Source organism: Gallinula chloropus (assembly GCF_964237585.1).
Source record: "Gallinula chloropus genome assembly, chromosome: 9".
Lineage (NCBI taxonomy): Eukaryota > Metazoa > Chordata > Aves > Gruiformes > Rallidae > Gallinula > Gallinula chloropus.
The window spans coordinates 20,112,797-20,139,414 of NC_140094.1; the positions used below are offsets into that span (position 1 = coordinate 20,112,797).

The 26,618-nt window shown below is 68.3% G+C and overlaps 2 protein-coding genes across 2 annotated transcripts; one reads left to right on the top strand and one right to left on the bottom strand.

Moving 5' to 3' along the window:
* Positions 1–1,877: 1,877 nt before the first annotated feature.
* FURIN (furin, paired basic amino acid cleaving enzyme) lies at positions 1,878–14,580 on the bottom strand. The gene is made up of 15 exons (XM_084268354.1): positions 14,292–14,580; positions 10,047–10,145; positions 9,333–9,428; positions 8,673–8,801; positions 7,969–8,045; positions 7,721–7,809; positions 7,342–7,514; positions 6,236–6,448; positions 5,813–5,913; positions 5,618–5,721; positions 5,319–5,436; positions 4,396–4,575; positions 4,173–4,297; positions 3,748–3,864; positions 1,878–3,671 (listed from the first exon to the last, which is right to left on the bottom strand). The coding sequence occupies exons 1-15, from the start codon at positions 14,469–14,471 to the stop codon at positions 3,103–3,105; spliced, it is 2,370 nt and encodes a 789-aa protein (XP_084124480.1). The 5' UTR covers positions 14,472–14,580; the 3' UTR covers positions 1,878–3,102.
* Positions 14,581–22,095: 7,515 nt separating this feature from the next.
* On the top strand, positions 22,096–26,263 carry MFAP1 (microfibril associated protein 1). The gene is made up of 9 exons (XM_084267996.1): positions 22,096–22,247; positions 22,566–22,785; positions 23,052–23,181; positions 23,479–23,666; positions 24,156–24,264; positions 24,339–24,499; positions 24,751–24,910; positions 25,430–25,519; positions 25,626–26,263. Exons 1-9 carry the CDS (start codon positions 22,169–22,171, stop codon positions 25,806–25,808), a joined length of 1,320 nt encoding a protein of 439 aa, XP_084124122.1. The 5' UTR covers positions 22,096–22,168; the 3' UTR covers positions 25,809–26,263.
* The last annotated feature ends 355 nt before the right edge of the window (positions 26,264–26,618 follow it).

A 26,618-nucleotide genomic window follows, 5' to 3' on the forward strand; every position in this document is an offset into this window, starting at 1 on the left:
AGACGGGAGTTTCGCTGACTCGGCCTCCCAGGGCTGAGCGGTGCCGGGGCGGTTGTGCCAGCACGGCAGGGCCAGGGGCTGCACAGTGCCCCAGACACAGACCCCAGGCAGCATCCTGCCAGTGCTGAGCGATGCTGGAGTCACGGCAGCTTCACCCCCATTACCACCTGCCCAGTTCATGTGCTGGCAGGTCCCCGGTCGCCCACAGCTGGTCACCCTTTAAGTGCCCCTGGTCCCCAAGGGCCCTTCCCACAGGGTGCCCAGTGCCATGGAGTCCTGCCTGCTGGGGGGGGGGGTCCACTTTCTCCCTGCCCCACTCAGACCTGCTGACGCTCCCTCACACCACCCATCCCAGGATCCCTGGAAAGGGTGAGTTCCACAGCAGGTCTGGGGGTCAGAGCAGCTCCAGCAGCACCAGCACTGCAGCTGCCCTGCCCTGTAGCATGCACCAGCCTGCCTCCAGCCCCTCCAGCCCAGCCCCAGAGCCTGCCCAGGAGCTGCAGGTCCCACTGCCTGAGCTGTGGGTCCCATTAGCAGCACCCACACACCCACCAGTCCCAGAGGCACCCGCTTTGCCACAGGGTTAGTGAGTGCTTTGTGAGCTGAGCTAAAGGGCTGCTTCTCCCCACACCCAGTATCCCTGCAGCACCCACTGGCATCTCCCAGGCAGTGCAGGAGCCCTTCCTGCCCATGCTGGGGACACTGGGCACCACTGGCAGGGCGCTGGGGGCCACCACCATGGTGTCAGGCCTGAGCTGCCAGGCTCTGGCTGTGCCCGCAGGGGCAGAGCTCTCCTTCCCTGGAAGTCCAACTGCTGCCTGCAGCATGAAGGGTGCTGTGGGCCAAACCACAGCTCACCCAGTTTCACATCCTCTGTCTGTCCTCCCGCTCACTGCTGAGCTCACAGCGCTTGCCCGCCCTGGCAAGAGCCGCCACCACAGCACCCGATGGCTGCAGCCTGCCCGGGCCCCCAGCTGCCCCCTGCCCACAAGCCCCTGGTGCAGGGACCTGTCCCCAGCCCCATGACAGGGGTGGGATGAGCAGGCTGAGAAGCTCCTGCAGACACCTGCGCATCACGGGGAGCTTGCTCCCAACCACAGGAAGCCATAGTGGCCCTGGTGCAGCGAGGCTGAAGGGATGGACCTGCAGTGAGGAGCCGCCTTTGCGGGCGAGCATGGCCTCAGCAGACCCCCCCTGGGGCTGGGAGCCTGCAGAGCTGAGTGCAGCTGTGGTGGGCTCTGCCTGGGACCTGCCCATGGTTCCTGGGTGTGGAGCCTGCACGGGGCTGCCCACAGACATCGTGCTGCGGCCGCAGGTTGTGCTGGGTGCAAGGGCTGCAGCTCGTGAGCTCGGCTGGGCCCCGGCTGCGGTGGAGGGGCTGAGCTCACACGCTGTGGGAAAGGGGTACAAGTTCCCCCCAGGCTTCTTCCACTCTGCTGTCCGCTCGCCCACCGCAGCCGGTTCCCAAATTAGCTCCCCTCCCTGCGGTTCTCAACAGGCAGCTGCTGCTTCTCACCGCTCCGGGGAGGGGAGGGGGCAGTCCCTGCCTGGGGGCTGCGTCCCCACACTGGCCCCAGGCTCCTGCCCACAGCCCAGCCAGGGCAGCCACTGGCTCTTGGCGGGGGCGGGGGGGGCTCTTCACCTCCTGGGGGGCTGCTCTGGTCTGGTCAGGTGCTGCCAGGGAACCAGCACCGGAGGCTTCTGCAGCTGCACAGGATGGGCTCACACCCAGCAAGGTGCACCCACCCCGGACACAGGGAGAACCCCCAGCCCTGGAGCAGGATGAGGACACCCCTCCCATCCCTGTGCCCTCCTGGCCCTGGGGCCAGGCTGCCCGTCCCGTCCGGACGCAGCACACAGAGCACAGGCAGCGGGGCTGGTTTGCATAGTTCTGAACATTTAATAACTCAGTCTCTCTAGCGTTATATCCACATCCATTAAATTAAAAACAGGCTCAGGAGGCAGCTCCCGGCTGATTAAATTACAAGAAAAAATTACTGTGCACCAAAAAGTTATTATAGAAAAATAGTCCTGTGGCCCCCGGCCGGCAACACCATCCGCAGCGGGCCGGGGCTGGCGCTGGCATGGGGCGGGTGGGAGCCCGTGCCGCGGCCCCGGTGCGCAGCGGCGGACGGCGGAGGAGCTGACGGCACCGGCCCCCGTCCCGCAGGGAAGGGGCAGCGAGGGCAGGCGGCGCCGGGAGGGAACGGATTGTCACCAAGTGGGGGGCAAGGCACGTCGGGGGGCAGGGGAGCGCTGGGGCCGCAGGTGGGGGTGCGGGCAGAGCTGGGGCCCCGCGAGCACCACGTGCGGCCCTGCCCAGGGGTAAAACAGGAGGGGGCCCGGGGCAGCCCCGCGGGACAGGGGCTGTGCGAGGGGTTCCCTGCCCGCACCGGGGGGGGCTGAGCCCTGGGCACAAGGGAAGGTGCTGCCCTGCCCCACGCTCGCCAGGGCAGGGGGGCTCCTGTCCACGCTGCAGACGGCCGCAGCCGCGATGGGATGGGCAGGCAGCGGGCAAGCGGGCAGCGGAGGCCGAGGCCTGCCCATTATTGCTGTTGAAGGGCACGGGTGGAGGCGGACAGGCCCTCGGGAGGCAGCGGGGAGCCGGGAGGCAGCAAGCGGAGCCAGGGACACCGGCGGGGGCCCGGCCGGTGCCAAGGGCGGCAGGGACAGGGGGACGCCGTGCCGCCAGCTTGGCTCAGCCCTGGCAGGACAGGGCCCAGCCCAGCCTGAGCAATGCCAGCCCCGGGCCACCACGCGCTGTCCCCCCGCCCCGGGATACTTACACCCCCCCAGCAGCAGCCACCCACATGGGGCCACAGTGAGCTCCAGGGGGGACCCGCCACCATCGAACCCCCGGCGTGGAGAACGGCGCGGATGTGGGGTCAAGAGAAACGGTGCAGACTGGGACGGTGCCAAGCCAGGGCCCGCAGGCCTGAGCCCGGCAGCACAGGCTGGGGCCGAGGGACGGTGCCAGAGGGTGGGGAGCCCCGGGCTGCTGCGGTGCAGGAGGGGAATGAGGGCAGAGTCCGGGGCCCCTCGGCCTCGCCTGCCCCGGCCTGGCGGTGCTGGGCAGGGAGGAGGGAGGGGCGTGAGGGCTCATCAAAGGGCACTTTGGTCTCTGATGAAGGCAGTCCTCTCGCTGTGGGCCTCATACTCCTCACCGTCCGACTCGGAGGGACCCTCCTCCTGCCAGATGTCAGAGGGGAGCCCCTTGTAGGAGATGATCCCGCTGTCCAGGGCGTAGACCTTCACGCCCCGCAGGCTGAAGCCTGAGCGCGCCTGCAGCACCAGGAAGATGGTGACGAAGATGACAACGATGAGGATGCAGCTGAGGCTGGCGATGAGGACGGGCAGGTTGGCCGGAGGGGGGGCCTCGGACAGCCCCTCTCCATCTGCCAGGGCAGGGGACGCGCGGCTGCTCTGTGTCTGGTGGGAGCAGGAGAGGTCCAGGCTGCTGAAGTGGGAGTGCGCGGGGCAGGTGAGGCACTGGTTGGGGCCGGGCCCCGCGCAGGTGGCGCAGGAGGGGTGGCAGGGCAGGCAGAGGTGGGGTGCGATGGGCTCCACGCTGTTCTCCAGCTCATAGTGCGTGTTCTGGACACCGGGTGCGAAGCCAGGGGGGCAGCGCTTCAGGCAGCTCTTCTGGTGCAGGTAGTAGCCCTCCTCGCAGACTGCAGAGAGGCAGGGTCAGCACAGGGCAGGGGGCTGCCCCCACCCCACATCCCCGTCCCCTCCCCACACACTCACCCACGCAGGTCTGGCTGGGGGTCAGGGTCTTGCAGCCGCTGCTCTCCAGCTGGTTGGAGAGGCTGGGCGAGTCGGTGGCCGTCCCGTACAGCACGAGCGTGAACTTGGTCAGCGTGCCTGCAACGACCAGCGGTGAGGACCACCCCGCGCCCACAGGACCACCGGTGCACACAGCAGGGGAGGGGGTGTCCACTGGTGCCCACCCCCCCGGAAAAGCACCTGGTGTGGGGCCACACCAGCTCCCAACCCAGACCCCACCACCCTAGCGCTCTGTGCCTATCCCAGCTCAGACAAGGGGACTGCAGAGCACCGGAGGTGACGCCGTCCCCTCTGCTCAGGGCACTGGCGGGGACACCAGGCCCTGTGCTACTCCCAGTCCCACCCGGGCTGGGAGGGAGGCAGGGGGGGAGCCCATCCCACCCTACCATAGTTGTTGGCGTCGCTGGTGTTCTCGATCTCCAGCACCCACTCCCCGGAGGGGTCCTCGTCCCACGAGTGCGTCGTCATGAAGGCCCAGTCATTGAAGCCGTCAGCCGAGAAGTCGTGGGGCCTGGGCGAGGGGAGAGGTGGGAGCTGGTGTCCCACAACCCCACCAGCACCAGCCCACGCCTGGGGTCACCCCAGAGCACCCCACAGCCCGGCACCTACCTGGAGGCCAGGAGCGTGGAGCGGGTGCCCATGGGACTGACCAGGTGGATGGCGAGGTCCCCACGCCGGTTGTAGGACAGCGTCAGCCGGGCCTGCGCGTGCTCCAGCCGGCTGATGTAGTTGGCTTTCCCCAGGCAGGCGTCCACCTTCCGCCGCACCTCCAGGCGCTTCCCGATGTCCCTGCCGAGGACGGGCACAGTGAGCCCGGGGACACAAGGCAGGACGCCCTGGGCCCCACTCCCTGCTGCGGGGCTCTGCGGCTGTCCCCAGAACCGGGTGCTGTGCCTGGGGTTGGCTGGTGTGGGATGCAATCTGCCTCTCCCTCCTCAGCCTGGGCACAGGCAGGAGCCAGGCTGGGCACGGTGGAGTTGAAGCACACACTGCCCGGTGCCACCACCCCAGCCCTGAATGGGCCTTTTCTTTGTCCGAGGCTCTGCAAGCTCCACCCCGCACCGTGCGGCCAGGGATGGGGCTGGCACAGCTGACCCCAGCTTGCTGCTCATGTGCTCCACATCTGCCCGCAGTGCCAGCCATGAGGAGCCCCTGCTCCACACCACAGGGCCGGGTCCCACCCAGGGCAGCAGACAGGAGGCAGGGGCGGGATGCAGTGCTGGCTCCCTCTGTGCCCGTGGATGCCCCCCCTCACCCCAGAGCCCCTGGGGAGCGTCCCAGCCGCACACAAGACTCAGCACATGCTGTGCTGTGGCAAGCAGGAGTAAAAGAAGCTTCTGTCCCACCCCTGAAAAGCCCCTCTGTCTGGGGATGACTCGCGCTGGCTGCTCCCAAACCGCAGCGGCCGGCCTGCCTGCACCCCCTGCGCCAGCCCAGCCCAGGTTCCACGGTCAGCATTGGGGAGCTGAGGGCACAGGGCCCTGCACAGGGCAGAGGCTGTGCGGTGCCGTCCCAGGCTCTCCGGCCCTTACTTGGGCTCCGTGAGGACGTCGATGACGCACTTCCTCTGCGGTCCCACGGTAGTCCAGTTCTTGGCCAGGCTCACCATGGCGCCGGCATCCAGCAGGCCATAGCCATAGGAGTGGCTGACTGTGGACAGAGAGGGGCTCAGAGCTGTGCCCGGGGCTGGGGATCCCTGGCAGGGGATGAGCACGTGGCTCCCCGGGGGCTGCTGCCTCCCCCGGCCCCAGTGCCCTGTCCCAGCACATCCCTGTGCTGGGGACACTTGTGGCAAGGGGAGCCCCCAGTCCACCCCCAACGCCCCCAGTACCTTTTCGGCCAACACCGTTGGTGACCCAGTCGTTGGCATTGAGGTGGGCTGGTTTCGACGTCTGCACCACCAAGTGCTGCATGTCCCGCCAGGTCAGGTTCTTGCTGCGGGGAGACATGGGGCTCAGGGCTCCCCCTGGGCTTGTGGGGCTCACAGGGCTGCCTCTGCCCAGCCCAAACCCATCCCTGCCCTTACTTGGCTTCCAGTGTGAGCGCGATGATGCCGGCAGCAAGGGGTGCCGAGGCCGACGTTCCCGTGTGCGACTCGGTGCATTTCTGCCTGAGGTCAGTCGTCACCTGCAAGGAGCAGTGCTGGGGTGGGAGGTGCCACAGGCACCAGCCCCATCCAGGAGCGGACTCGGGGCTGCACCCCCCCAAAAAAGGGCAGCAGGAGGTGAGGCAGAGCCACTGCTCCAGAGTAACTCATGACCTTCCCTGCCAAGCCCTCAGCTCACGAGGCCAAGCCCTGGGAGCGACACAGCGTGCAGGAGAGCAGGGCCAGCCCCACTCCCAGCACTGCAGCCCCCCCCCCGGCTCCTGGTTGGATGCCTACGGCAGCTCACAGCAGATCCCACCCCAGAGCCCCCCAGTCCTGCCGACACCGGCAGCCCCGACTCACGATCTGCTTCTCGTTCTGGTTGCCGCTGCTGTAGGTGGTGGCGAGGGTGGAGGAGCAGGCCTCGCTGTACCAGGGCACGTTACCGTACTGCGTGGTGCTGCTGATGGACAGCGTGTAGATGCTGTTGGTGTAACCGTCACAGTTGCAGCTGTCGTGCTCGCGGCCCCCGTTCCCGGACGCCCAGACGAAGATGGAGCCCAGCCCCCCTCGGCCCTAGCAACAGAGGCAGGGTGAGGGGCAGCACTGGCGGCACCCCAGGCCGGAGCTGGGGACGGCGCCGGCTCCTGCAGCCTGAGCAGGAGATGGAGCGGATGCAGCTGAACACAGGGGGATGCCATCGGTCACTGCCCACCAGCCAGGCTGCCTGGTGCCACCATCCCTTGCCAACGCCATGCCTGTGAGGGCACAGGGTGGCAGGAGGTCCTGCCAGAGAGGGGCTTCCAAGAACTGCTGCTGCTGACTCTTCCCAGAGTCTTTTCCTGCTTGGAAGTCACCCGGGCTGTCTCTGCCTGCGTGGGATCTGCAGCTGCCTGGCAGCACCACAGGACTTCGGCAGAGCCGTCCCCACCGGTGCCTGGGCACCCAGAAGCCACAGCGCCGCTCGCGTGGCACAGCAGGGCGGGTTTGCAGCACGGCTTTCCCTGGCACGTGTCATTCTGTGTGGGGAATGCCAGGCAAGACACAGGGCAGAGCCACAGCACGGCCGTGCCAAGGCACAGACAGCACCCACAGCACGTGGGGACGGTGCGGGGAGGACAGGCAGAGGAACTGAGGGCCAGCAGCCGGCACAAAACCACCCAGGAACCAGCACAAAGCTCCAGAGAGCCGGGAGAGACCACCTGGGCATGGGGCTCCCAGGATGGGGTGATGCTCCCCAGAGCAGGCAGGACAGGGCTGCGCAGGAAGGGCGATAAGCTCCCCCCACCCAGCCCTGACTCAGAGCCATCACGCAGGAAGAACAGGAAAAACCAACACAGCCTGATTCTGGGGAAGACAGCTCATCCTGGGAGGGCTGGGACAGAGACCAGGGCCAGCAGAGCAAGGGAGGCCCTGGGGGGAAGGGGCAGATGCTCAGCTGGAGCTCCTGGGGAAGCTCTCCTGCTCACCTGGCTGACCCCTCGGAAGAAAGCCTCCTCGGCCAGCCGGGCCGGGCCATCCACAGTCTTGCCATCGTCCTCGGGGCCCCAGCTGGCACTGTAGATGTGGATGTGGTTGGGGTTGAGGCCCAGGGAATGGGCCTCCACAGCATCAGTCACCTCCCCATCCAGCATGCGCACGCCTAGGGCCAGAGAGCAGAGGTCATGGGTGACCGGACAGGGCGGCCGGCAGTGTGCCCAAGGGCAGTGGTGCCACTGGCAAGAGCCCTATGTCCCCCGCTGCCACCCCGTGCCATGGGCTGCCACAGGGCTGCCCCAGACAGCAGCACCGACATCCCTGGCACAGCCCGCTCCTCCAGAGCCCAGCGCAGGGCAGGATGGCACCCACCTCCGATCCTGGCGTTGTACGCCACGCCGACACCGCAGATCCCGTTGTTTGCCACGGCAGCAACTTCCCCGGCGCAGCGCGTGCCGTGCCTGCAGCCAAACAGGACCAAGGTCGCTCAGAGAGGCGCAGGAGCACGGGGCTGGGCACCAGCTGCAGCCAGAGGGACCAGCACCCAGGCTGCCACCATGTCCCTGCCGCCGCATCCCTGCCGCCACGTCCCTGCCGCCCTGGCTCTGCTGCAGCCTCACCTGTTGTCGTTCATCTGCGTGTAACGGGGCTGCGGGTCTGGGTCCTGGTCGTTGACGTCAAAGCTCGCCCCTGGATCCTGGAAAGCAGATCACAGAATCGTTGGGGTTGGAAGGGACCTCCAGAGCCCATCAGGTCCAACCCCCTGCCAAAGCAGGGTCCCTAGGACAGGGCACACAGGTCAGTGTCCAGACGGGGCTGGAATCTCTCCAGAGAAGGAGACTCCACACCCCCTGGGCAGCCTGTCCCAGGGCTCCCTCACCCTTAATGGGAAGAAGTTCTTCCCCAGATTGGTGGGGAACTCCCTGTGCTCCAACTTGAGGCCATCACCCCTTGTCCTGTTCCCACGGACACTGAGAAGAGGCTGGCCATGTCCCCCTGTGTCCCGCCCTTCAGATATTGATAAACACTGATCAGATGCCCTCTCAGGCTTCTTCTCTCCAGGCTGAACAGCCCCAGCTCACTCAGCCTTTCCTCGCAGGGGATCTGACAGCCTGAGACAGTCTGGCTTGGCCATGGAGCCCCACCACCCCGGGGCCATGCCTGGGCTCCACGGCCCCCAGGCCAGGCTGAGTGGGGACAGGCTCCGGTCCCACCTCTACCTCGTTCCCCTGGGTCCTGCTGCAGCAGGCACCAGCCCCATGCCAGGCAGCTCTGTCTTGCCACACAGACAGACAGCTGTGGCATGGCATCGCCCTGCACTTACGTAGTTGCCCTCCAGGTCAGGGTGGTTCTTCTCGATCCCGTCATCCAGGATGGAAACCACGATGCCCTTGCCCGTGTAGCCCTGCTCCCAGGCCTGACGCACGTTCAGGTCTCGCTGGTTCGTGTTGTACTGCCCAGAGAAGCCCTGGTGTTAGGAGCTGCACCCAGGTGGGTGTGCCCAGACCCCTCCCGGGCCCAGCTGTGAGGCAAGAGGCGGCCTCACCCCATGCTGCTGTGGTGTGGGGACCAGCAAACCCCAGGGGACCTGGGTGCAGAGGGCTGGGACAGCGCAGCTCTGAAAGGAGACTGAGCCCAACCACCACAGCTCCCTTGGCAGGGATCAGCCTTATGCCCCAGCTCAATGGCACAGACAGGCACGGACGGACATGGACCCCATCCCTGAGCAGCCCTGCTCCCTGCTACCCCCACCCTGGGCTCTCCCCTTCCCCAACGGGCAGCCGCAGCTCCGTGGGCACAGCTGCTGCCCCAGGGGCTCCTGGTCACACTGTGCCAGGCAGCTGCTTTGGGCCTTCCCCGTGCCAGCCGGGCTGGCAGTTATCAGCCACTGCCGGACAGTCATCCCTCAGGTGCCATGCCTGTGTCCCCAGAGCTCGCTGGGGGTGTGCTGTGCTGGGCAGCTCACCCCCGTGCCCACACTCACCAGGTACCACTGCTGGGGGAACTTGGGGTCTGTGGGCTCCATGAAAATGTCCCGCTTGGTCCTGCGCTTCGCCACCTGCTGCTCCAGCCACTGCACCTGGGGACAGAGGGGGCACAGGGGTTCCTCAGTGGCTCAGCCGTGCCAGCAGCGAGCCAGCCAGAGGGGCTGTCCCTGGGGGGCTCACAGCCAGCCCTGGGCTGGCAGAGCAGGGCCCTGCTGCCACACACAGACCATCCCTCCCAGCCTCCCTGCCGAGGTGGCAGCGCCCTGTGCCCCGTGCCCTGTGCCAGGCTCTGCTCCAGCGGAGCGAGTGGGTCAGGGCGCAGAGCTCTGCCGAGCAGCGTGCTGCCGGGAGCCGCCCGCCGCCGCGCCGCACTCCATGCCCCGCTGCACCGCCCGGGGACGGCAGCCAGGTGACAGAGGACGGCTGCCCCACCACAGCACCGCACTGGGCTCTGGCACTGCCCCACACCCTGCCCTGTGTATGGAGACAGAGACGCCCCCCACCCCGCTGGGACCCCAGGCTGGCAGTGATGCCAACTCCGCCAACCCCCAGCCCTTGCTGGCCAGTGCCAGGCTCACACCCAGCTCCGTGTGGGCCCCGATGCCAGGGGATGGCTGGAGGCAGCTCAGCTCCACCGTGCACCCGGCGCTGGCTCACACGGCGGGTGCGGCGCCCGCAGACGGCATGCAGGACTCTCCTGCTGCACCCACCTGGGGCTCCCTGGCCAAGCGGCTGTGCCAGGGCTGGTGTGGGGAGAGGGAACGCTTCACCACGCCGCTGTGCCGGAAGTGGTAATAGTCACCGAAGATCTGCAGCAGAGAGACAGGGGGATGGATGTGAGACGCGGCCCCCCCCCCGCCCCCGATTCGCTGTGCCCCCACTGGCAATCCCAAACGCTGGGGCTGCCATAGGCAGGCTGGGCCACCCACCCCAGAGCACTGCTGGTACCTGCACAGGGTCTCCCAGGAGAGGCTGAGGCAGCTGGGGAGACCCTGGGGCCACAGAGATGTGACCTCTGCCCACCTCGGCCCCACAGTTCCATGTGTCCTCAAGCTGCACAAGGGACCAACCTCAGGAGAGAAAATTGCTGCTCCTCTGCCAGAGCAGCCAGCAATCCCTGCTACTGGTGCGGGGGGGCTGAGGGGCTCCAGACCCTGCTCCCCAGCCAGGGCAGGGAGGGTCTGTGGCTACCTCAGTGACCCCAGACAGGCTGCTTGCCAAGCCCGTCCCCTGACACGCCCCAGGCCGCAGCACCCAGCACCCATCTGTTCCTGACCTCAGGGCACATCCAGCCCCTGTGGAGTGACACAAAGCCCTGCAGAGTCCATCCCCAGGCAAGGAACCGTGATGGACTGACCACAGCTCAGCTCCCGCCCGCACAGCCGGGGCTGGGCACGGCCAGGCCTCCAGCTCAGCCTGGCTGGGCCGTGCAGACGCCCAGGGGTTATTTTCAGATAACTGGAGCCCTCTCCAGCACTGTCATTCCCTTATCCCCCCCTGCACGTCCTGGGGGCTGGTCTGGCTGCAGCAGCCCCACCCCTGCCGCCCAGCAGCGGGGAGAGGGAGCCGAGCGCCCACCCTGCCCCACAGGGAGTCTGAGCAGCGGCCGCAGGCAGGACCCGGCTGTGCCCACCTGCGGGGACAGGCCACAGGAGCACAGGGACAGGACAGCTCGTCCCTCTCCACGTCAAACCTCAGAGCAGCTTGTTTGTGGTTACCAAACCCCCCCCCCCACAGCTTATCAGAGCTCTGCAGACACGCTGCCACCCCGCCACTCACAGAGCCAGACTCATCAGGGGACGACAGGGGCACCCGAGCGAGCAGCACCCTCAGCCCCAGGGAGCAGAGCTGGGCTGCAGCTCTCCAGTCCCGCTCTTCAACACCAAGGCCCCATGCTCTGCGGGGCCAGGGAGCCAGGCCTGCACCACCCCTGCTGAGGGGACACCACCTGCCAGCCGGCTGAGCCCCCACCTGCCAAAGGGGAACCACTCCACAGTGCCCCCGGCCCCACGGCACAGCCCCAGCTGCTGTGGGCAGGAAAGGAAACACTCGAGCCATGGCAGCCCGGTGCTGGCAGCACGGGACGGCAGGAGCCCAACGCTGGTGTCAGGACTCGTGTCCATGGCTCCATGGCCAGCGGAGTCGGGTGCTGGTGGCACACTGGCACACCTCTGTCCGCAGGGAAGGGGCAGGCAAAGCCCCTCCCTGGCCGCAGCTCGGGAACCCTCTGCCCTCCGTGGCCCTCACAGCTGGGCCAGCTCCTGTTACCTGGGGAAGCTGCAGACCACACTGGCTCCCCCAGACACGGTGCTCACACCATGGGGCTGTAACCCCCTGTGCCGGTGGCACCTGGGCACTGCTCCTGCAGCTCTGCACCTTTCCCTGCGTGGCACAGGCAGGCGGACAGAGACCCGGCCCTGCCCGTTCGGGCTTCAGCACCACCAGCACCTGACAGACCTGCCCGGTTTCCCACAGCACACTCCAGTGCAGGGCTGCCGGGCAGTTCAGAGCACCTGGGGAGGTGCTGAGGTGCAAGCTGCTGCAGAGCAGGCTGGCAGAGTGGAAGGCGAGCAGCAGAGAGCTGCCCTCCCCCAGCACCCCGCACCCCCTCCAGGGGCAAGGACAGAGCCCCGATTGTTCCTGCCAGGAGACCGCAGCTCTGCCTGCTCATCCGATTGGATTCGGTCTGCAGAGACGCTGCGGTGGCAGCCAGGAGCCGGCCAGCCCACACGCTTCCCCTCTAATCCCCACATCCCTGTCCTCAGCAAGGGCAGGGCTGACCCCAGCCCCACACGCCCATGGGGCAGGCAGCGCTGGCCCCACGGAGAGCAGTGCCACCTCACCGATCCCACACAACCTCCCACCACAGCTCAGGCGGGGCGGGGGGCTGCTGCCCTCCAGCCCGCATCCCTGGGAGTGGCAGGGGCTGGCAGAAGCCCTCAGCCCAGCCGTGGGGAGGCAGGAGCACTCCTCCTTCCTGGGCTGGTGCTGTCGGGGCTGCTTGGCCCCAGCGTCTTGCCAGGCCCTTCCACAGGGGTCCCTGTCCCCAGCTGGGGCAGGCAGACCCTGCACCCCCTCACCTACACCAGCCCCAATGGTGCAAAGTACCGTGCTCCCACCCCACAGCCCCAGCTGTCCCTCTCCTCTGCCCTCCTGCCCCACACACTGTCCTTTGGGTCCCCTTCAAGGCCACTGGCACCAGACATGGGTCCTGGCGCCTCTCTGCTGGAGGCACAGCGGGCCCAGGGCACTGCGGCCTGTCCCAGCCCCACGGCAGCGCTGGAGCAGGGAGTACGCCAGGACAGCGACAGTGTCCAGACCCTAGGCTGGGGCCAGGATCCTCTCAGAGAAGGACCCAGGGGCCTCTCCCTGGGGCACTGCCAGAAGCACACTCACACACACACACCCCTCCAGCCTGGCTGCCACATCCTGTCCCAGCAGCACAGCCCCGGGAACAGCAGCCCAGAAGCCTCCCGGGAAGGAAAGCCCAGCTCCTACCAGCACTGCTGGGCTGGGCTGGCCCCTCCACAGCAGCCACTGCCCGTCCAGCCAAGTTCCATCCTCACGATGGATGAAACCAGCAGCTCCTGCCACAGCCCAGGGCTCTGCCCACGGGTGCTGCTGCTCCGCGGGTTGGGAGAGCAGGGAGGTGCCAGCTGCAGCTGTAAAGGGCACAAGGAGAAGGTGGGTGCTGCTGGGCAGAGCCAGCACAGAACCTTTTGGCTCATGGGGAGGGACCCCAAACGGGCCCGGGCTCCCCGCTAAGCCAGGGTCCCTGCAGGGCTCTGCGCCGCAGCCGGTACCCTGACTGGTGACCCCGGAGCCGGGACCACTGAGCCCTGCAGCCCCCAGACCTGACACCGCAGCCCCATCCTCTGCTCCCAGGGGTCGTGGTGGAGACCTGGCCCAGCCAGACACAGCTTGGGCTGCGCTCCCAGTCCCCCTGCACCGCAGCAGCCCTGTGACACGGCCTGTGCGCTGACGTCAGCTCCAGGACACTACCACACGTGAGGCTGCCCCACAGCCCTCACAGCAGAGATGCCTTCAGTGGGGCCTGGCGCTGACCCCCCTCCCCTCCCCAAGCTCCCACCTCTGGCACGATCCCAGAGGCTCCCCGTGCCCAGAGTCCTGCGGCCCCACGGCCCCACGCAGGGCTCCGCTCGGGCGGCAGCACCAGGCACCAGGCCCCAGCACCAGGCCCCGCCGGCTCCAGCAGCCACCACCTTCCCCAGCCCCGCAGCAGCTGCTCCCAGCGAGGTCCTGACACCGCAGCCAGCGTTGTGCAATTTCCTCTGGGATTTCGCCCCAGGGGAGCTGGGCCCTGCCAAGGCTGCTGTGAGGAGAGTGGGAGGAGAGCGCCAGGAGCTCCTCAGCCTGGGATGGGCCAGAAACAGCCAAGACCACAAAAGGCCCCGGTTCCTTCGCTGCCACCTGCTCTCCCCACCCTGCTGCAGGGGGTGGCGGCAGCACTGTCCCAGCACAGCCACACGTCTGCCCAGTCCCTCCACCAGCTGACACGTCCCCTGCAACTGGCCGAGGACAGGCAGCTGCTGTTGGACTGCCTGCTCTGGGGACACCCAGGAGGTGCTGAGCCGAGGCTGTGCCACACCGGGGCAGATCACTGCAGGGAGCACCATTGGGAACTGGCAGCCCTCCCCTCCTCCACGTCCCCACAACACTCCCAATTCCCTCATGCTGGGATGAGTGGCCCAGGGCGTGCCGTGCCACCAGACCTTTCTGCTGGCGGGGGAACAGCCCCAGCCCCATCCAGCTCATCGCTGCCCTTGAGCCAACGCAGCAGCAGGCTGCCCTGAACAGGCACAAATGCCACAGCCCTGCCACCAGAAAGGGCAGCACCTGAGCCAGCTCCAGAACCAAGCCTGGAGCCCACATCGACTACAGCAGCGCCAGCACAGGACACTGCTTCTGTGGGGAGAGGGCAGCAGGGGACTTACCGGGCCCAAGTTGAGGAATCCATGCTTCCTGGCCAGCCTGTCAGCCTCCTGGGGCCCCGCGGGGACGAGCACAGCCCAGGTGTTGGTGTAAATACGCTGGGCAAGCACCTCCTGGGCCAGGAGAGCAAGGGCAACCACCAGAGTCCAGAGCAGGAGCAGCGAACAGGGCCTCAGATCCATCAGAGTATCGGGGTTCCTCTAGCTGGGGAGCAGGAGGGGCCCGGGAGCGGCAGGTCCAGCAGCCTCCCTGTGTCAGCGCCCTGCGGCACGCCGGCCGCTGTGCCCCGCTGGCCCCTGCTCAGCCCAGGAGAGCATGGGGACGGGCCCGTGTCAGCCGGGCCGGAGGGCAGCGGCAGGAGCAGCCTGTGCGGGACAGCAGCACGATCTGCGGAGAGATGGAAGAGCAGTCAGGCCCCTCCTCAAACCCGGGCAGGGCAGGCTCTGCCAGGCCGGTGCCAGGCAAGGCACACAACTCCCGCTGCCCACCGCAGCCCACGGACACCGGCATGGCCCTGGGGCCCCGAGCAGCCGCAGCCCAGCTGCTGTTTACATTGCGGATTGCCCAATGTGTACTCACACTCTGTGCTTACAAACAGGAGAGAAGCGGGAGGTGAGAAGGGCACAGAAGGAGGGGTGAGGCCAGGGGAGCTGTGGGCAGGGGCACCCTTCCCCCAAACGGGCCCATCTGGGCACAGAGCTAGGAGCAACCGGGATGGGAACCTGCCTTTCCAGTCCTAAGGGGAGCCTGGAAGAGATGCCACCAGGTCAGGGAAGGGGACCCCAGCTAAAGGAGAGACTGGAAGGAAGAAAGCCGGGGAGAGGAGAGCCCCAGGCCCCCACCTCCACAGACAGTGACGGGCCTGGCAGCGCCTGGCAGCGGTGCGGAGCTCTGTGCTGCCTGTCACCACCAGCAGCTCAGCTCTGCCTTTCCTCCGGAGCACAACATGGTGACACCGGTGTGACTCATCTCCAGCACAGACAGGAAACCGGCACAGGGAGCAGGAAAAGGGGAACGCTGTCACCTCCAGCACATGCTCAGGGACCTGCTCGCAGGGATGCCCGGGGACAGGCTGCACCATGGCAGAGGGCAAACATCAGTAAGCCGGGAAGGCAGGTGGGGAGCAAGCAGAGCAGAGACAGACCCACCCAGTGCAAAGGAGCCCACACCACCACGGCAAGCTCCGTGCACGGAGCTCCACAGGGACCCTGAAGTATCTGGCTGTGTTTCAGGGACAGCGGGAAAGGTGAGAACCGGCAGTGCCCAGAGGAGCCCCATCCCCCCCCCAGCAAGCAGCGGCCCCAGCAAGCAGGGAGCCTGCTGTGCTGCCAGGGGAGGAGAGCAGCTCCTGGCAGCCGGCTGAGACCCGCCGCAGGCTGCAGCGCAGACAGTGCCGCGATTCAGGCACGCTGCGGCTCCCCCCCAGCGACCAGACCTTGTCCGGCTGCGGGCTCGGACGCCCTGCTGAGGCGCCTGGAGCAGCGAGCACCCACCGGAGGCTGGACCGGAGCCCCGGGGCCCAGATCCTGCCAGGGCCCACATCACAGTTTCCAGTGGGAAAGGCTCCCAGGCTCCCCAGGGAAGGGAAAAAGCTACCGGGCAGAGAGAGCAGCACACACAGCACAAGGGGACACTGTCTTCACGGCCAGCGCCGGTGCCAGCACCTCACTCCCTCCGCAGGTCCCTGAGCCCGGCTGTCTCCTCTGTCCCAGGGCCAGCGGCCACCCCGCTCCCCAGCGACGGCTCATCGACCCGGGGACAGCGCCGCAGGGGACCCCTGCCCGAGGGAGCAGAGCCCGGCGCCCCACAGCCCCGGCACTCCACGCCTGGGCCGGATCCCGCCCCCGCAGCACCGCTGCACACCCCGGCTGGGCCTGCCAACCTCCAGCTTCGCGCCCGGGGAACGGGAAGGGGCGGCACGGGGACAGCCCCGGGCTGCTGCGGGCCGGCGGGGACACGGCTCCGCACCTGCGGCCCCACGGGCGGAGAAGCCGGTGGCGCCCGGGACCCTTCCCAGCCCCGGCGGACCCCAGCAAGTCCCCCCGCGCCCAGCCCCGCGGCGCTCCCGGGGCTGCAGCACCGGCCCCGGGCCACCAGCCGTCCGCGCACCCGCGGGGCAACTCCGGCGGCGGACCGCGGCTGGCTGCGAGGGCTGGCCCCGGGGCGCGGCGGGACGAGGCCCGGCTCCCCCCTCGCCCTCGGCAGCCCCACGGCCAGCCCCCAAGCGCGGTCGGGTCGGTCCCCGGGCCGCTCCCCGCCGGCACCGGGCGGACGCAGCCCCCGTGGCCCCGGGCAGACTGGCTTCGCCCCGCAGGGGCCGCGCAGCCCGCGGCGCCGGGGAGCGCCCGCCCGGGGGGGGGGTCGCCGGGCCGCGCCCCGAAGCCGGTGGCTGCCCGACGGCCGCCGCCGCCGCCGCCCCCGCCCGGCCCCGCCGCCCGCGGTCCCGCCCGGCCGGGGCCGCCCCAGCTGTCAAACCGCCGGCGCCAGCGGGTCGAGCCCGTCCCCGGCCGCGTCCCCGCGCCCTTACCGCGCGGCCTGCCCGCTCCCGTCCCGCCGGCAGCCGGGCCCGTCTGTCGGCGGCGCCGCGTCACGCCGCGGGGCGCCCGGAGCGCCCGCCCCGGAGCCGGGCCCGGCCCAGGCAGGGGCGGCCGGGGCGGCCGACGGGGCCGCTTGTTTACGCCGAGCGGCTGTCAGCGCCGCCCGCCGGCCCGCCCCGCCCCGCACCGACCGACCGGCCCCGCTCGGCCCTCGCCCGGCTCCGCTCGGCCCGGCGCGGCCCGGCCCGGCACGGCGCGGCACGGCCGCCGCTCCGCCGGGCGCCGCCGGATGCCGTCACCGCCGCCCGCCCCGCCCGCCGCCGCACCGGCGCCGCCGAGCGCTCCGCACCCCGGCCCCTCCAGAACCGCGGCCGCTGCCCCTCGCCCCCGGCCCGGGCGCGGCCACCCGCCGCCGGCACCGGGCTGGGCCCCGGCCCGGAACGCGCCCGCCCGAGCGGGGAAGCTCGATGTGCCCGGGGGAGCCCAGAGCCCCGCAGGGCCCCGGGGGTGCGAGGCCGCCCGCAGGGATGGGCAGGGCGCGGGGGTGGCGGGACACGAGCCTGCCCGGACCCGCCCGCCGCCGGAGCCGGGGGAAGGGGGCGATCCGCCGCCGGGCCGAGAGGAGCGGCACCGGGCTGCCCGCAGCGCCGTGAGCAGCGCAGCCGTGAACATCCATCCACCGGCCCGGGCCGGGTGTGGGGAGAGCGCCTTCTCCCGCGCCGGGGAGGGGATGTGCGGGGGAACCGCCGCTCCCCGGCCCCGCTCCCCGTAAGCCCCGTGTCTGGTCCCGCAGAGGGAGAGCCGGGCCCGGAGCGAGGTGGAGGGGGGGAGCGCGGTGCTCCCCGCACTGACCTGACGGGAGCTGAGCGGGTCCCAGCTGCGCTCGGGCGAGGGGAAGTCACTGGGGTATCCTGATCGAGACCGCGGAACATCAGCGATCGCACAGGAAACAGTCACCTTGGAAACTGAGATGCTGAGCACAGCATCGGGCACCGGGCAGGTTTCTGTTAAACCGGGCTGGCACCGGGCACCAGCTGCGGCTTCGCCCCGGGGCAGCACCCGGCCTTGCCTGACCCCGGCCTCGGGCCCCAGGAGCTGCTGCCAGGGACCCCAGTGCCACATGTCCTCCCCCTGGGCCCCAGGCAGCCCTGGGAGGGGGTTCCCCGACACCCCACAGACACGCAGCACTCACCTCAGCGTGGTCGGGAGCCGTCCCTGACAGGCGACGAGCCGGGGCCACCCCTGGATGTGCAGCCAAGCCGCGGGTGTCGTGTCCTGTGGAGATATACGGGGGTGGGTGGGTGGGGTGTGTGCTGGGGGCAAGTCCCGAGCTGAACCCCGGCCCAGGGGTGCCTCCCCTGCCCCTCCCCCGCCTTGATGCTGTCAGATGCTGTTCAGGCGCTGGCAGTGGAGCCAGGCAGGTGACGAGCCGTTGGGCCTGGCCCAGGTGACATTTTGGACTGGGGAGAGGAGCTGACAAAGGGCCCTTGTCCCCACAGCGGTATCTGGGTGCCGCGGGGCGTGCGGGCAGGAAGCACCTCTCTCTCTCTCTTACATAAAGCGCTGGCTCGGGACCCGCAGGCTGACCCCGTGCTCCTGCCAAAGACAACACCCGCAGCTGGGAGCACCTGGCTGTGCGACCAGGCCGCCAGCGTGAGGGGATCGGCCATCCCGCAGCTCCCCAGGGCTGGGGCTGGCTGCAGACGGAGCAGAGCGCAGGGTGTCGGGCTGGATCTGAGCAGCTGCTGCAGTCCCCCTGCGCCTCGTGGGGCTGCTCGGCATCCCTCTCCCCCACCCGGCCTTCAGCGCCGCGAGGGAGCGGAGCAGCCGCGTCTGCCAGGGCTGCAAGCAGCCCGCTCAGACCTTTAACTGGCACGGGGCACAGCGCTCGGAGCTGTGGGGGTGCTCCAGGAGCCGTCCCACAGCTCCCTGCAAGGCCTGCCCTGCCAGTGGGCAGGGGGCAAGGGCAGCCCCCCTTCCCTGTGCTGCCCCACGCCAAGCACACTGCGTGGCCTGGCCTGCAGCCCGCAGCAATCAATAGGAACCGACTTCCATGGAAAAACCAGGTCAATTGTGGGCTTTCGGGTGTCGGAGATTGCACAAGCTCCAACAGTGATGCAACTGCCCATCTGCCAGAGCAACGGCCAGGCTGCACCCCCTTCCGCAGGCACCCCCCAGGGAGGGTGCCCTGCCTCGACCCCGGGCTCGGGGAAGCAGCAGGGCCCCTCCCTGGCAGCCACTGTGCTGCGGGCAAGAGCAGACCCATGAGGGGAGCCAGCAGAGGAAGGGCAGAGAGCCCTCACAAACCGCTGGGAAACCAGATAACCACCAGCAACAGCAGGCAGGGGACGTCCAGAGGAGACAAATCAATGGCTGCATGTTTACCCGGCACATGGCAGCCTGCTCTGCCCCCGAGCCAGCGCAGGGACCAGCCCGCAGCCTCTCTGCTGTGCTGCAGCCACGTTTCCCCAGACCCCCCCCAAAGCTCAGGCCACAGTCCCCTTACCCTGGAGTCTCCCAGGCCCCTCTCCTCTCCTACCCTCTGCACTGGACGCTACCGGCAGGCTCCTGGGAAGGCCTCGATGCCCTGGAGCTGGGACTGCCCTGGGAGCTGTGCTGGGCAGGGTCCCGCTGGCTGGGGAGGCTGCGTTCACAGCCACGCTCCAGACACAACATCTCGCTGTGGTCACACGCAGGGCGCTGGAGGCCCGGCCCGGGCAGCCTGACCTTGCCCTGCGCTGCAGCTGCAGACAGAAACAGTGGCTCGGGCGGCTCTGTAACAGTATCTGCCTCCCACCTCATTGTCAGCAGCCCTGACGCTGCCGAGGTGCCGACCTGCAGCTTGCCACAGCACTGCCCGGCCACGCTGTGCTGCACCGCACCCCGACATCGCCTCTCCCCCTGCAACACGCGGCCCTGCACCTCCCCCCCAGCACCTTTTCGGGGGGGGTTCCACATAAAGGACCACCGGGGAGGAGCCCACCCACGCGTGGCCCCTCCACAGGAGCCTGGTTCGCCCAGGGGCTGGGGTGGGGGACACACAAATCTGGCCCAGAGCCTGCTGGTACTGGCAAAGCCCTGGGGAGCGGCAGCTCACACCAGGCACCAGCCATCCCTGGCTCACTCCTGCCCGTGGCTGGCAGCTCCCATGGCCTCACACCACCCCAGGAACGGGGGACTCGGCCCCACAAAGCCCCCCTCCCGTCCCTGCTGCGGTGTGACTGCCAAGCCACTGCCACGCTGACACGTCAGCAGCTCCGGCGCCGGGGAGAGGGGGCAGGGGCTGCCCTCAGTCACACCAGCTCTTGGCAGCCCGTCTGCCGCATCTGGGAAGGGCAAGTGCAGAGCCATGACACCCCCACACCCCCCTGCTGCTGGGGACACCTCAGAGCTGGGTCCCACCACAGCTCCCACAGCGCCAGCTCGGCCATCGCTGGCATTTGGTGTCTCCAGCCCGGCTGTGCCTCCCAAGGGGACACGGGGCAGGCTGAGGCCAGGTCTGCCCGTGACCTCCAGCACCTGTGGGTCACTGAGAGGTATTTCCCTGTTTGCTGAGGTCTTTATTTCTGCTTCACCTGAAAAGGACATTGTGTGCCTTGCGTGCAGCTCCCAGGCTCCCTTCCCTTCGCCTGCCACCTCTGACTGTCCCTGAGTCACGTGCTGGAGACTCGGGGACAGTCATGCCAGCACAGGACTCATTAGGTGGAAAAACCCTCAAGACTGGGATTTCATCAGACAATCAAGTGTGGGGCACGAGCTCCACTTGTAAAAGCCAGAGATGCCCAAACGAGTTCTCACCTACTCCGGGGAAGGCTGGGGCAGACCACGAAGCAGCACCCAGGCACTGAGGCAGCGTGTGCCCATCCCTCCACCCTGCCAGCTCTTGCAGGGCCATCCCAGCTCCTCCAGCTCTGCCTGGGGCTGGGCAGTGGGGACGAGTTGTCTGGAGTTCTGGAGGGTGCTGCAGGCCCAGCCCTGGCCCAGCACCACAGCAGGAGCTGAGCTTGGGGCAGGCAGTACCCAGCTGGGTGCACCCAGCCTCAGCCCAGAGAGGTGCTGGGGTGAGACCGGAGTGCACCAGCCCATGTGCTGGCCTCAGGACCCTCCAACCAGCAGAGCCAGGCTCAGACCGGGGGCAGCACCGCTGCCCTCCCCAAGTCCGGTTGAACAAGGTCCAGGACATGGCCCAGCCTGGAACTAAGAACACCAGCAGCACAGAAACTCCCTGTGCTCCCTGCACCATGGTGCTCCAGCACTGCCCCGCTGCCTGGGAAAGGTTTTGTGTGTCCTGGCTGCCTCCTTGGGCACTGGCCTCAGCCATGAGGACTCATGGTTCAGCGAGGGCAGGGTAGGTACCCAACTGTGGAGGGTTAGAAGTGCAGCGCTGACCCCTCCACTTCCCAAATTCCCCGCCACAGGGCGCAGCAGGCAGCGTTCCGGGAAAGGTAAAACCTCTTCCTTTCTTTCAAGAAGGCGGCACAGGATGATGGCAGAGGTGGCTGCAGCGATTTGCTGCGGTATTTCTGTGGTATTTTGCCCAACTTCAAGAGAACGGGCGCCTCTCCTGGCCGGCTGCCAGCGCAAGGGCTCCCAGCTCTGCCCTAGACCTTCCTCCGCGAAATTTCACCCCCCCCCCCTTTCCTGGGAGGCTGTGGTGGGTGCTGACGCAGGCAGCCGGGCTCTTACGGTAAACCAGCCACCAAACCGGCGTGGCCCCGGCTTTTTCCCAACACACTCACTGCCGCCAGTGCCACCGGGAAAGCCCCGCGCACAGCAAAGGGTTCTGATGGGGGGTGTGGGCAGGAGGCAGCGCCGGGGCTCGTCAGTGGGATGAGTAAAAGGGCAACTAGGGGTGCCCGGTACCCGCTGCTGCCCCGCCGGGAGCTCCACCAAGGGCAGGGCCCGGCCCGAGCAAGCCCCGTGGGTGATGCTGAGACTCGCTGTCCGTGCGGTCGCGGCGCCTCCCTGGCTGCCCCGCGGAGGGGGGGGGGTGCGGGGGCCGAGCGGCCGCTCGGCCCCCGCACCCCCCCCCTCCGCGGGGCAGCCAGGGAGGCGCCGCCACGTTGCGGGGCCTCCCGCGGTAGCCGGCAGGAGGTAACGGCCGGGCCCCGCAGCCCCGCGGCAGCGCTGAGAGGCCCCGGCCAAGCCGCCCTGAGCACGGGGGGACCCGCACACGGGCTGCCCTGGAAGTGCCCCTCCCGGTCAGCCGCCGCGGTCGTCGTCGTTCCGGTTCCGGCGGCAGCGCCGCGGTTCCACATCCGGGTGAGCCTCTGCCAGCCGCCGCCGAGCTCCGCGGACGCCGCTGCCCCGGCCCGGCCCGTTCCTGCGGCCCCACCGCCACCATGTCGGTCCCCAGCGCCCTCATGAAGCAGCCGCCGATCCAGTCCACGGCGGGCGCCGTGCCCGTCCGCAACGAGAAGGGTGAGAGGGGGGGGCCGGGCCGGGCAGGGCGGGGGGGGGGGGTGCGGGCCCGGGGCCGCGGTGACGGGACGGGCGGCGGGGGGATGCGGGCCCCGGACCGCGGGGGGATGCGGGCCCGGGGCCGCGGGGGGATGCGGGCCCGGGGCCGCGGGGGGATGCGGGCCTGGGGCTCCGGGGGGATGCGGGCCCGGGGCCGCGGGGGGATGCGGGCCCGGGACCACGGGGGGGATGCGGGCCCCGGACCGCAGGGGGGATGCAGGCCCCGGACCACGGGGGGATGCGGGCCCGGGGCCGCAGTGACGGCCCGGGCGCCCGCAGGCGAGCTGTCCATGGAGAAGGTGAAGGTGAAGCGGTACGTGTCGGGGAAGCGGCCCGACTATGCCCCCATGGAGTCCTCAGAGGAGGAGGATGAGGAGTTCCAGTTCATCAAGAAGGCGAAGGAGCAGGAGGTGGAGCCCGAGGAGCAGGAGGAGGAACTTGCCAACGACCCCCGGCTCCGGCGCCTCCAGAACCGCATCGCCGAAGATGTGGAGGAGCGGTGAGTGCTGAGGGTCAGGGTAGAGGGAGGGGACAGTGTCACTCAGGGGATGCTCTGGGCAGGGAGTCGCTGGGTGTTGTGTCTTGATCACAGACGTGTTCTGTGAAGCTGCTGCTGGTTTTGCTTCCAGTAACAGGAGGTTTCCCACTGGGAGCTTTTCTGATCGGGGCACAGACAGGGAGGAGCTGCTGGTGCCCCCATGTGGGGCCTGCCCCTGCAGCACCTTCGTGTTCCAAGTGCCACTGCCTGTCTGGGCTCTGTCACAGGTTGGCAAGACACCGCAAGATCGTGGAGCCTGAAGTGGTGGGAGAGAGTGATTCGGAGGTGGAGGGGGAAGCTTGGCGCCTGGAGCGGGAGGACACCAGTGAAGAGGAAGAGGAGGAGATCGATGATGAGGTGCGCTTGCAGAGCCAGATAATGGGCCTGGGGGGAGCCCCTGAGTGGCACGGGCTGGAACTGCCTTTTGCCAGACACGTGGGCTGTCTGCTGGGGCTGGACAAGTGTCACACTGGCTGTGACGTAATGCGTGGGTTACTGTCCTCTCGCCTGGGACAGGACCCTGGCAGAGGCTGCCCTGTGTCCAGAGGGACAGGCGGATCATCCCCGAAACCAGCACCCATGTCTGGGACGGGGCAGTGGGAGGGGAGCGTTGGCGGGGCCAGTCGCCTGACTCCTCTGCGTTGTCTCTGTTAGGAGATCGAGCGTCGGCGCGGGATGATGCGCCAGCGGGCGCAGGAGAGGAAAACCGAGGAGATGGAGGTGATGGAGCTGGAGGATGAGGGTCGGTCTGGAGAGGAGTCCGAGTCAGAGTCTGAGTACGAGGAGTACACAGACAGCGAGGACGAGATGGAGCCGCGCCTCAAGCCCGTCTTCATCCGCAAGTGGGTGATGCGGCCACGCGGGTCACCTGGGCAGGGACAGGGGAGCCCTGTCCCCTCTTCCTTGCCCTGGGGTGGCAGTTTGCCTCCCGGTGTGGGGATGACTGGGCACAGCCTGGCAGGGCACAGCCTGGCACGAGGGGTGATCCCAGCACTGCCAGCCCCTCGTGCACTGGCCGGGTGGCTGCGGGTCGGAGTGGCAGCGGGGTCTGAGCAGAGCCCTTGGGCAACTGCAAAGGCGATGGGCAGTGGGCAGTGCCCTGCGTGCCAGCAGCTGCAGGGGAGGGGCACGGCAGGGGAAAGGCACAGCAGGGGAAGGGCACAGCAGGGGAAGGGCACAGCAATCCCAACATGGGCGGTGCCAGAAAGGGGAGATCCTCAGGACACGCCTGGAGTGAGGGCTGGAGGTGGCTGTGGGGATGGTGTGTGAGGAGCCAAGCGGCCGCGCTGGCTCGCAGAAGGGCTGAAGGCTGCTGTGGTCCCTGCCTGCAGGAAGGACCGGATCACAGTGCAGGAACGAGAAGCTGAAGCCTTGAAGCAGAAGGAGCTGGAGCAGGAGGCCAAGAGGATGGCGGAGGAGAGGCGCAAGTACACGCTCAAGGTGCCCAGGGGTGGGCTGGGGGGCTGCGTGGGGCAGCAGCCACCGCAGCAAGCTTAGCTCACTCCTTGCTGCAGATCGTAGAAGAGGAAGCAAAGAAGGAGCTGGAGGAGAACAAGCGCTCGCTGGCAGCGCTGGATGCGCTGGATACAGATGATGAGAACGACGAGGAGGAGTACGAGGCCTGGAAAGTACGTGAGCTGAAGCGTATCAAGCGGGACCGCGAAGAACGAGAGGCGTAAGTATCGTCTGTGGGCAGGAGGCTGAGAGCCCACAGGCCCCTGGGCTGCTGAGGCATTTCCTCCTTGGGCTTGGCTTTGGCTGCACGGCCTTGGCTGGGCAAAGCGCCCGAACCCTGCCATACCCGCGCTTGGGGTGCCTTTGCTCCCCGCTCAGTGGACGTCCCCCCTCGGAGAGGGGCTGGCCACAGCCACTGTCCCCGTGGCGCTCTGGGGATGGGGGGGGTCTCAGGGCTTCTCTCCTGCCCAGCATGGAGAAGGAGAAGGCAGAGATCGAGCGCATGCGGAACCTGACGGAGGAGGAGCGCCGCGCCGAGCTGCGGGCCAACGGCAAGGTCATCACCAACAAGGCTGTCAAGGGCAAATACAAGTTCCTGCAGAAGTACTACCACCGCGGCGCCTTCTTCATGGTGAGTGGCGCTGCCGGGGGCTGCGCGTGCCCGCGCTGGCGGTGGGGCCCAGTGACACCGCGAGGCCAGCCTCTCCCTGTGGGGAGCTGGGGGTGCCCCGGGGCGAGCGCTGGAGTGCTGGCCCTGCAGGGCTGCAGTGCCTGAGGCACTCTGAGCCCCTCCAGCTCTCATGCCAGAGGGTGCCCAGTGATGCCAGTGAGGGTGACACCTCAGTGGGATGAGCACAGTTCTGCCTGGACCTAAGCCTGCACGAGGTCAAGGGCTCCCAGTTGAGAGGGAGCCAAAGCAGCCGAACGATCCCCTGCTAGAATCAGCTCCACAGGGACTGTGCCCCAAGGGGCTCTGGGTTAATAGGCCTGGGGGGGCAGCACTCACATCACCCACCTTCAGCAGTGGGTTAACAGGGCTGTACGTCTGCTGCCCCGGCAGAGCAGCGACAGGGGCTCCTCCCAGCTCTGCCCCACTTGCACCCGCCCCTGGCACTTCCTGGGGCTGAGCTGGTGCGTCTGTCTCCCGCAGGACGAGGATGAGGAGGTGTACAAGAGGGACTTCAGCGCCCCGACCCTCGAGGACCACTTCAACAAGACCATCCTGCCCAAAGTCATGCAGGTGGGTGTGCCTGGCCGGGGGTTCCTCAGTTGGGGCAGGAGCTCGGGGGCACAGCGGGTCCCCACGTCTTCCCTGGACGCTGCTCACGAGCTCTCCTGCTCCTCAGGTCAAGAACTTCGGGCGCTCGGGGAGGACAAAGTACACACACTTGGTGGACCAGGACACGACCTCCTTCGACTCTGCCTGGGGCCAGGAGAGCGCGCAGAACACCAAGTTCTTCAAGCAGAAGGCGGCCGGTGTGCGGGACGTCTTCGAGAGGCCCTCGGCCAAGAAGCGGAAAACCACTTAACAGGGAGGGCAGGAGGGCGAGGCGTGGCTGAGGGACGCTCCTCTGCTGGGACCCGGGCAGGGACAGGAGGGGGACAGCCCTGTGCCAGGACTCTTGTTGCGGTGACAAGCCCCCCGCGCGGTGCAGCGCTGCGGGCACCCAGCAGGCTCCCTGCCCACGTGTCATGGAGGACAGCCTGTCCGTGCTGGCCAGGCCCCTGGCTGGGCTGCCACCCCTGTGGGGCTGCGCCCAGAGCCACGGGAACGCCACCAGCTCCAGCACATCCACCCTTGGGGGTAACAGACTCATACCCACCTGCTCCACAGCACCCCCCTGTTGTTTGTACTTCCCCCCCTTGTCAGTCTGGGCCCGTTTTTGGCACAGGGCAGCAGCGACTCTGTCTCCTCACGCTGCTCTGCAGGGCTCGGCTTTTCTACCCATGGGGAGGGGGGGCGTTTTGATTAAAGTGATGGTTTCATACATGTCCTGTCTGTGCTCTGTGGAACGGAGCTGTGCTGCTCTATGCCTGCCTCAGCCCTGGGACCCCCTGGCACAGCTGGGGGGACACCGGCCCAGGCAGGTGGCTGTCACTGCGCCCGGGGCTGCAGCTCCCTGAGGATGAAGCCCATGAGGCTCCTGCTGTGGCTCTGGGGAGGCAGCACAGTCTCGGAGGTGCCCTTAACAAAGCCCCTCGTGTTTCCAGGGTGTGGGCTGTGCAGGGTCTGTCTGGCTGCCCAGCCCAGGGGCTGCCAAACCCCCCAGCCCTCAGCTGCTTCCTGTCCTGGCGTGAGCAGGGACAAAGGCCTGACGGCAGCCGCCCTCCGGTGTGGG